The 9,970-nt window shown below is 38.2% G+C and overlaps 3 protein-coding genes across 6 annotated transcripts in view; 1 reads left to right on the forward strand and 2 right to left on the reverse strand.

The window, feature by feature from the left end:
* Positions 1-25: 25 nt before the first annotated feature.
* LOC101864185 lies at positions 26-4,364 on the forward strand. Of its 2 annotated transcripts, none has more exons than XM_005111295.3 (3): positions 26-150; positions 1,455-1,765; positions 2,922-4,364. In XM_005111295.3, exons 2-3 carry the CDS (start codon positions 1,585-1,587, stop codon positions 4,244-4,246), a joined length of 1,506 nt encoding a protein of 501 aa, XP_005111352.1. In that variant the 5' UTR covers positions 26-150; positions 1,455-1,584; the 3' UTR covers positions 4,247-4,364. The 2 variants fall into 2 exon arrangements, with proteins under 2 accessions (XP_005111352.1, XP_005111351.1); XM_005111294.2 differs by lacking the exon at positions 26-150 and adding an exon at positions 159-498.
* A 5,398-nt stretch (positions 4,365-9,762) lies between these two features.
* The window catches only part of LOC101845051 (28S ribosomal protein S22, mitochondrial), a 15,939-nt gene continuing 15,731 nt past the window's right edge, over positions 9,763-9,970 (reverse strand). Inside the window, exon 9 of one of the 3 annotated variants that reach the window (XR_004859310.1) lies at positions 9,763-9,877. The gene's annotated coding sequence lies outside the window, so the exon portion shown is untranslated. Of the gene's footprint in view, positions 9,926-9,970 lie in introns of all 3 variants that reach the window. The other 2 variants (XM_005111297.2, XM_035973161.1) reach the window with 2 other exon arrangements.
* Positions 9,765-9,970, reverse strand: part of LOC106013595 (28S ribosomal protein S22, mitochondrial) — a 5,289-nt gene continuing 5,083 nt past the window's right edge. The window contains exon 5 of the mRNA XM_035973163.1: positions 9,765-9,970. Within this exon, the coding sequence (XP_035829056.1) occupies positions 9,950-9,970 (21 nt within the window). The 3' untranslated portion in view covers positions 9,765-9,949.

Consider the following 9,970-nt stretch of genomic DNA (forward strand, 5'->3'; position numbering starts at 1 on the left):
ATAATACACGTATGTGGGCCAACCTGTCCTGTTATGACCCGAAGCTTTTTGGGGTCAACTAGACGTAAACAACAGAGCTGTGTTATGAAATGTGAGCCTGGGCAGTGACACGGAAATCTGGAATTAAATTATGTAAAGAAGATTAAGAACGTAAGTGTTTGTCGGTTAAGAAGTCTTCTTGACGGTTAAAAACCTTTCGTCTGGGGATTTTTTAGCTGTTGTAAGAGCAGCTTTGCTTCCACAAGCCACATTTGGTCCTGGAAATTATGTTGATGAGGTTACGCTCGCAGCAGATCACATTTTATTGACTCATGTCTTGTGAGTGGAGAGGGAGTTAAACGGGTGCTGTGGAACCATCTATGCTCGACACGTCGTTTTTTGCCTTGTATACGATTGCTCTATATGTGTAAATTCTGTGAACTCTAGGGATATGACTACCACAGACACGCAAGTTATGAAAGAAACATCGTCAGCAGGTGAAAACCATAGTACCATCATGTAAGTGTCTTGATGTGTGCGGTGACTATCTTATTTAGATCTAGATCTAGATCTATGTCAAAAAGGGTCAAGTGTATGCAAGTAGCCTATATCAAGTGGGATCGAGATGTGCAAAGAAGGTCTCTTTGATCTTCCACTATAGCCACTAGGACCAATTAAGAACTGTTATGAATGCTGTGATAAGATTATAAGGAACAGCAATAACACAAATAAAATTGAGTGTAGGCCTAGGCCAATGACTGCAGCTGCTTTTCTTGTGGTCTTATATAAAGTGTGGAGGTTGATGCGTTTTATGATATCACTGCATGATCAATCAAAGGCCTTTTTCTTTAATAGGATATGAGTCCAAGCTGTGATTGCTGCAGGTGAAACCTTAATTGTGAACTGTATAGGAAATGGTATAAAATTATAATGATAATAATCTAGGTTTACTGAATTCTTTTTCATGAAACAGTCACCGCAATCAGGGTATTTAATACCCTTTTTTGTTTTAGGTAGAATTATTAATTATCAAAGCAAAATGGGCTTAATTTTTTATTATTAAATATAGCTGTGCAGTCATTTCATTTTAAGTTGGTGAGCTTCAGATGTGGTTTCTATATTGTCTGGTCTAGTTGCCAAATATTCTGTTCACAAATTTTGCGGTCTTTTCATCTTAAAGTCTATTCAGGTTTGGTTATGTAAATGCACATAGTCAAATTTTTTCGGCTCCTTTTTTTATCACAAAATATGAATTGAGAACTCCAATGGGTTTTTTTCTCATCAAGAATTTCATTTTTAATTTTGTTTGCATTGTCCGCTTGTAACATTTTTTTCTCAGTCTCGAATGCTACATCATCGCTTCAGGAATGAAACATATTTAATGAGCAAAAACATGTGAATGAACTAAGGTCCCCGCTGTGTGTTTTGTATAGATCTATATTTTATTTACATTTTTTTTTTCCTCCTTTTCGTAGACAACCAGACACCCTGTCACAACATTCCAGGATCAGCGGTGGTAGTAGCTCTCCGTCTCAGGAAGGCAGCGTCCCAAGTAGCCCCAGTAGTAAAAGCAACAAAGTGGGAGACTCCAGCGTTGTGTTGGACATGCCGCCCACTGCGAGAAAACCGTTGGTGACAAAGCGCAAGCGAGTCCTTATCGTGGGTTCTGGAGCCTCGGGGACTGCTGCGGCTTACGCTTTGGGGAAACATCCGGACAAGTTTGATGTTCAAGTGTGGGAAAAGTTGTCACTTCCTGGAGGTGTGGCTACTTCGGAACATATAGAAGGTAGGACACATCAGGAGCTGCTGTTGAATTCATTCTTGAGATGGGAAACTACAATAATATTGTTGTTAGACCAATAGTAATAGAACATTTCCCTGCTCGTCTTTTTATCTTGTCTGCCCCCCCCCCCCCACCTGCACCTCCACCCTCCCCTTGCTCTTTTATTTTTATTGATTTTTATTGACTTTTTTAATGTGAATTTACACCCCGATCAACATAATTAGGATCATTCAGGAGGGGGGGAGGCTTTCAACCCTGCCGCTGGGGCTGAGAGGGATGCAGCAGCCCAGAAGAAAGACTAAGACACTCAAGTAAAATTTCTCACCGCTGGAGAATCAAACTCAGTTCTTCTGCATGTGCCAGTGGAGCTCCTAACCACAACACCACAGATAGTGGTCCAGACATTTAGGGAGCCAGGCTGGTTGTAAAATTTCGGGGTCTTGGGAGTTATTGGTTTTGCCTTAAAGTGTGTTCATTTATTTTGCTCTTGAGGAAAGATATATACCCGTTCATCATGAAAAGAGGTTGAGATATGATTGAAGGAAGGAGGTGGCGGTCTCCTGGTGTCAAAGGTAAAGTTATTGAGAAAAAGATTGCCAAAACTTGGTAACTGCCAAAGCGGGAGTGTCCTTGGAAACTACAAATTTACATTTTTGTGCCTTTGATCAGTGTTTTTGAATTTAAAAATGCATACATGTTTTAACCGAACTTGAAAGAAATAAAATTTCGCTGAAAATTGCCCAACAGATGGAAAAATGTAGATTTCTTCGATTTCACTATTTTGACTTGGGTCTGATTTCACTATGATGCCACACAACATACAAAAACATTTAACTTTCACTCTAATTGTAAATGAAGTAAAGATGTGAATTCTGAAAATATTGAAATTTGTGAATTTCATCTGATATCATATCTGTATGATATGAAGACCAGGGTTTTTAAAATTCTGTTCAGTGGGTGGTTGGCGGGTGCTCTGGTGTGGTTTGCTTCTTCTTTCGTATCAAACGTATTATATTGTCTTTATCTCTCCTTCTTCTTTTTTGTGATTGTTACTCTCTTGTAGCACCTCTAATCTTCAGCACTTATATGACCTTATTGTGTTGCAAATGCAGTAAAACTCTTACTAAAACTAAAATTCTGTTTTGTTTGAATGTCTCAGGACCAGGTGACCTGGTTATCAACGATGGAGTCCAGGGCGGCTGTCCGACGTATCGGAACACGCTGAATCTGATGTCAGAGTTCGGCTTCTCCGGTTCCCCCGTCCACATGATGATTTCTTTTGGAAAAGGGCCGACAGCCTGGACTAACTACACAAAAACCGATCTGATCGATCGACTGAAGGATGAAATCAAACGCTTTGGTCGCACGTTGAAGATCATAAACAAGTTAGAATTTTTCTTCATTTTTATTCCCATCTCGAAAGTTCTCAAGTGGTTTGGCTACTCTGATGCATTCTGCTACGAGATGGTCTTCCCTCTGACTGCGCTATTTTTCGGCACTGGGAATCAAACACCAAATGTATCGGCAGCAATTGTGGCGAGAGTGTTCCTCGATGATGACCTACGGCTTTTCGATTACGACCCTGAGTGTCTTTTGAGCCAAACTCCTGAGATGTTCGCATTTCCTAAACTGAGAGACATGTATCAAACAATTATGCGCAAAATGGAAACCCAATATCACGCAAACAGAGCTGTTGCGTCGGTCATCAGAAGGAATGGTAAAGTCCACGTTGTCGATGATGCTGACAATGAAGAGGTCTTTGATGAAATCATCTTTGCCTGTGACGCTGAAACAGTCCTCCGAGTTTTAAAGCAACCGTCGTATCTGGAGAAAAAAGCTCTTGGTAATGTTAGGTATTACAATGATGTCACACTCACCCATGAAGATGATGAGTACATGGAAAAACATTACGAACTCCACAAAGACGTTGATCAGTACTTCATCCGTACTGACCCCAACGACAGGTCGAAGCTTGAAATGTCCTTCAATCTTTCAAACTATCAGCCCCACTTGAAAGACACGGGACGGAATATATACCAAACCATCTTTTTGGATGACAAGATCAAGGACATTTGGACCATCGATGAAATCGACAAGAGCAAAGTGAGATTCACGCGGTGGTGGAGACAGTTCTCCCACACCTGGAAACATTTTGCGTTCACCGTGCCCTTGTGGCGCTACGTGCAGGGCACCAAACACACGTGGTACTGCGGGTCCTACACGCTCATCAACACCCATGAAATCGGAATAATCTCGGGTTTTGCTGCTGCGTGCAGGCTCGGAGCTTCCTACCCGTTCATTGAGGACAAACTCGCTCGCGAGCAGTTTGAGCAGTATCTACTCATGATCCACGGCAAACCACGACGGTACGGATGCAACGGAGCTACATTCCTCTCTATTCTCTTCGCTCCTCTCATGTTCATCTTTGTGGGGCTGGCTCTTTTTGTTCAGTTTATCATGAGGTGTTGCGGGAAAGATGTTTAGAATTCTATTTTATCATTAGAACGGTAGCTAAAAAAGAGTTCATTCCACCAAGCCTTCCCCACCAATAACAGATCAACAAGTTTGTACATTGTATGATATTATATTGCAAGCTTTCGTTGTCACTTGTGCGTTTCATTTTATTAGCTCTTCATTTAATTTATTCAAATTTATGGTACAGCTTATATATAGACAGTAAAACCATGGTATAACAAAAAACATACTTCTTTCAGACCAAGGTCTTGAAAGTCTTAGCCGAGGTGTGTGTTGGTCATAAAGAGTAAAAATACAAGATGGGACGCAGGCTTCAGAAAGTGATCGTTACGGCTGATAGTATATTTTAAGGTGCATACGTTATACCAAGGCTTTACTGTACATTTATGTGCACTATGCAATTGTCAAGAAGGCACTAAATGGCCAGACCAATTTGATATTGATGTCGGTACGCAGTGTCTTCTTACATGCTTGGAGATCAGCATATTTATTTTTAAAACTTTTTTATATATATAGTACTTTCATTTTTATCATGAATTTTTGCAAGAGTTATGTTTTCATCAATATCTCAGGGATTTCCTACTTGTAAAGGAACTAATCATTTTTTCTTGCTTTTTGTGAATTAATTCTCATGAAGGAAGTGGTGAAATAGTTGACTTTTTTGTAAAATGGAAAGTTCATGACTTATAATGTGTGTATGTGTATATATTTTATACACACATGCGCACACACACAAACACTCACACACACGCACGCACACGCACACACTCACACATGTACACACATCCAGAGTAGTACATTACCCCTTCAGTTTTCTGAACATCATTTAATTAGCACTGAAGGGCTTGCAAACTGTATTAAACTATTTTTGTCTTTATTGTATTAAATTTATGAAATAATTTCTCGTTCTCTTTTTCAGTCTTTCTGATCCACTTTTCTCAATTAGCTTCTGTGTCTCTACCCTCTTTTTTCTCTCTGTTTCTGTCTCTGAAAATACCCTTCACTGTTCCGTACTCAAAGGTTCGCAACTGCAAGAATCTAATGTACACTTCGCATTTTAATGTCATCAGAATTTTGTTATTATCATTCGGGCTCCAAGCGTTTAGGTGTACAAAATTTTGAGTCAGCTCCTTTATTATATTATGATACCTTTCTATACCTGTATTTCTTTAAAATATATGTATATATATATATAAATATATTAATGTATATATAGGTACCGTTTATGTAATTCCATCATATAGTCTATTTTAATTTCTAATTTCTTGGAAACCAATGTACCTCGTAATAGATGTTTTCATCTGAAGAATATTATTGTTGGGTGTGCAATTGATAACCCAAAGTTCTCCGATGAAAAGCAATAAGAATGTCTTCATACATACATTTTCTTGAGGTTAAAGGAATGCTGGTTTCCTTGCAAATGTTTTATAATGCTCAGTGCTCTGTGATAATAACTGAAGAACATTAACATTATGCACCAACATCCTGCATTTCGCTCCTTTTTTGCTTTTATTATCTAATTACACTGGCTGCTGGCTTTGAAAATAGGTTTTTCAATGTGTTCTGGGGTAATTTTATCGATATAAATCTGAAGACATTGTCATTTTGTATATATGATATGGGAGAAAGCAGAAACAAGACAAGGCGAGACAAAATTAGAAACTCAATAATCCGAAAAATGGTGGGCACAAATGATGTCTTGCGTCACATCAAACACCAAAGAATCTAATGGTTCGGACATCTCCTACGATTACCAACACACAATCCAGCACAACGTGCCTACATAAAAAAATTGGATGGCAACAAGGCATGAGGGCGACCGAGAAAGACCTGGATAGATGGAGTCAGGGAAACATTAACCATCCAGGGGAGATGTAATATAACTCCATTTTTAGTTGTATGCAAGACCAGTCAACACTATTAACCGAACCAATAGAACCAAGACTACCTCTGCTGCGACACCATGACTTTTTTTCCTTTTTATCGACAAGAACTTATCAGTATATATAAGCCAGGGAGAAACCTAAGATCATCGAACGATAACACCCTACTACTACTTGTGACACCTGTAAAATCATACAAATCATATGGAGAGAGATCTTTCTCATATCTTGGTCCATTTATGTGGAACAGATTACCCATGAAACTAAGACTAATAAAAACTCTAGATAGCTTCAAAAGCCACCTTAAACATGTTCTGTTCCTACAGGCCTATCCTTCATAAGCTTTTAACGTTATTTTTCTTAATAGTTGTTTTGTTCCTATGTCTGGATGAAAATAGTCTGTGTGTGTGTGTGGGTGTGTGTGTGTGTGTGTGTTCATTAATATATACTGCATGAGAAGAAAGAAAGGAGTAAGAAAGGTTTTTTTGAAAAATGGGTATTCCAATGTAAAGCTCATTGAGCTACTTTTTTGGAAATGCGCTATATAAATATATATTATTATTATTATGACTTAAACTCTTGTCCATGACTCTCATTAGATTACACCCTGTAAAATTGACCTTAGCTGGTACTTCTGTCAAGCCTGATTCTGTAGTCAAAACCTGGCTAGATGGCCGTCTGTATAAGAAAACCACCTGTGCAGACTGCCAATTTCCATTTTTCACCCTTGTGTTTTTTATAAGGACAGGTCAGTTCAAGAAACGTGTGTGCCACATTTTTCTAATACCGGTATCGACTTTTTTGCTTTTCGCTGGCTGCAGATTTTTCTCTAACATATCTTTTTCGATGTGAGGATCGGACTATAAATAAGTTATTTACAGTATAGCGCGATCCTCATATTAAAGATATAGACTGGCAAGGAAAGATCTTGGCCACGAGAAAGCTAAAAAAATCAATTTTAAGAAAAAGTGGCATACGGTTTCCTGAAAAGGACTGGCAAAATATCATTAATGATGGCACTTCCTCAAACGATAACCTGTCCAATGTGGCTGTCATGGCCACTATAATATTTGACATTTTATTAACCAGTAGTTAAAAAAAACCTGTCTTAGATGGCCATGCATTTGTCTTTTTACGTTGTCATTTATGAGGACTGAGAACAAACTTCAGGACCTGAAATGATGTGGTGAAATCAGGCGCTCATCAATTTTTGGGTATGGAGTAATTGGTACCATTATAATAAAGCGTGTGCATTTGTCTTGTTTACGATACAAAAATTACCAATCTGTCCTGAATAGGAGTCGATATATTTGCAATTGAAGGAGGTGGGGGTCGCCTGATTTCAGAGGTAAAATTAGCGAGAAATGGCCGCCAAAATCTGGTGTCTTAAATAGCTTGAGAGACCTTGGAAACAAATAATTTACTTTTTTTAAAAGCCTTTTATCAACTTCTGTCCTTGAAATATTCACAGAAATGGGATTTTCGCTAATAAAAAGTGTTGAACCAAAAAACAAAAATTGAGAAAAAAGAAGCAAAATCGGCAGGAAAATGCAGATTTTCTGATTTCATTATTTTGACGAGCGCCTCATTTCACCACATTGCCTCAGATATACATGTTTTGCTATGTTCATGCTGTATTGTATTTCTTTGCAGCCAACATGTCTTGCCAGCATGAGGGATCTGGTTATGTTTGAAATGATCAATGAATTCAATGCGTCTTTTTGGACATTTGATTCTTAAAATTTAAAAAACCCAAAAAAACTCAAAACTTACTGAATTTACAGTAAGGGATGATTACAAATGTAGAGTTATTACTTATACTACCTCTCAGAATCCAGTTTTTGCGATGAATTGTTTCGTATTAATGTGTATGTAAAGTACCGTACATATATATTAAAAGTTAAAACACAATCAACATCTGTCTTGACTCTTTTGTAAAAATAGTAACAAAGAACTAGAAGAAAATTATAAACCCCCATCCTTTTGTGTTGAAACCATGTATAAAGTGAAATGATAAGGCAAGGAGATAGTTTTAGTTTTAGTAGAGGTTTTATGGCACTAGCAACTGCATAAGGTCATATGAGCGCCGCACCAAGGGGTGGATGTCAACAGAGAAGTCTTTACAGGGAATTACACTTGCTCCGTTCACCTCTCTAGCTTTAACAGCACAAAGTCTGGTGTCACTGTCTCAAAAATGAGCAATTTGTCGGCTTGGTTACTGTTTACTCTGTTTTTGTTTTAGTAAGAGTTTTACAGCGTTCACAGCTGCATAAGGTCATATGAGTACGTTGGTTATTGTAAATCATTAAATTAAATACTGCCCTTAAAGCGCATAGACAGGATCACTAAAATTTAATGAATTATTGGTTACTGTAAATCCTTACATTTTAGTGATCCTGTGTATACGCTTTAACTTAAAGGGCAGTATTTAATATAGGGCCCAAATAAAGAAACTTCAGCGGATCAAGATGTTTTAAAAAATATATATATTTGTTTAGTTGCTGACCTACAGGAGTGCCTTTCAAAGTTCCGTGCGCATTGGTCAATTAATAAATGAGCTAGAATTTTTTTAATGCAGTCAGATGAAAGTGAACAAATGGTGTAGTGTAGGCCAAAGAACACTCCCAGCTTTGTTTTTTCCTGGCATAGGTGGTAGGTGTTTTTAAGCCCTCATTGACACGATTTATATCATTTAGTTAACATTTTACGGTCACTAGGCACAAAATTGCGCCGGTGACAATTATCCATTCCGGTCACCTGGCGTAGTTCTGTGCCAGGCCCGAAAAGTCTGTTGCAGTGGCTCTCCTGGCTGGGTGACCAGATGGGGTATTTTGTACTGCTGGCTGGGTGACTACAAAGTGTTAACCCTAACCATACGTCGTGTTTTACTATCGTATCCATACGACGTGGGGAGCTTTGTGACACCACTTTCCAAAGAGGAAATTTACTCGTTAATCCGATCAGTACGCTTAGCATAGCAGTCAGTCAAAAATGATTTTTTGAGAAATACTGAAAGTTTCAAAGAGATCTTCGTACTAGAAGTATTCTAAAATGTGGAGAATACAACCCCGGGGGTACAAAATGACATCAGGGCGTACGGGTAGGGTTAAATTGTGCAGTTTATTATTCTTTGGTTTGCTCCGTTGTTCCTCCCACAAACTTTTGACCTTTTGTATTATAAATACCATCTGTGTGAGGGTAATCTTCAATGACCCCAACAGGAGGGATAAGGCTTCTTCCGCCAGGAGATCGAACTGTTTCCTTAGATGTCTATAAGGCTAGGTATCCAAGTAATAGGCTTCCCCTGCTAAGTTCAGTCTGGGAGTGAATCCTCAACTGCAATTTAACTATTTTAGGGTTAAAACCAATACACTTACTTAAGTTGTGCCCAGTGGTTCCATATCTGTCCCCGTGGTTTATGCACCCTGCATAATTTAGCAAAATTTGATCATTTTTTGCATAATTTCTTATTTTCCAGTATCATTCTTTGTTAAAATTAACAGAATCGCATAATTTTACATTTTTGGGCTCAGTTTGCATAATTTCAGAATTTTTTTCAGAGATAGACTTTAAACTCGCTGGTTCCACCTCTAAAATAACTTAACATTATTGCAACAGGCATTTTTAAAAAACACCCAGATATTCAGAAGTTCATGTCCATTTATTACTTTCAAGCTAAAAACAAATCATAGAAAACATCATGCAATATAACACTGGACATTCATATTTAATATTTAAATTTCAAATTCCTTTGCATGTTATCCTCTCCATAAATCACACCATTCGTATCCAACACATCATCATCCTCATCCATCCATTCATTCATTCATCACAGGGAAGAGTTCTGTGT

The sequence above is a fragment of the Aplysia californica genome, unplaced genomic scaffold, assembly GCF_000002075.1.
Source record: "Aplysia californica isolate F4 #8 unplaced genomic scaffold, AplCal3.0 scaffold01038, whole genome shotgun sequence".
Lineage (NCBI taxonomy): Eukaryota > Metazoa > Mollusca > Gastropoda > Aplysiida > Aplysiidae > Aplysia > Aplysia californica.

Excerpts from the sequence above, each read along its gene's own strand:
- LOC101864185 (XM_005111294.2), top strand. The coding sequence starts at position 431 with ATGACTACCACAGACACGCAAGTTATGAAAGAAACATCGTCAGCAGGT. Across the intron at positions 499-1,454 it reads GAAAACCATAGTACCATCAT|ACAACCAGACACCCTGTCAC; the intron begins GTAAGTGTCTTG and ends TCCTTTTCGTAG. Across the intron at positions 1,766-2,921 it reads TACTTCGGAACATATAGAAG|GACCAGGTGACCTGGTTATC; the intron begins GTAGGACACATC and ends TGAATGTCTCAG.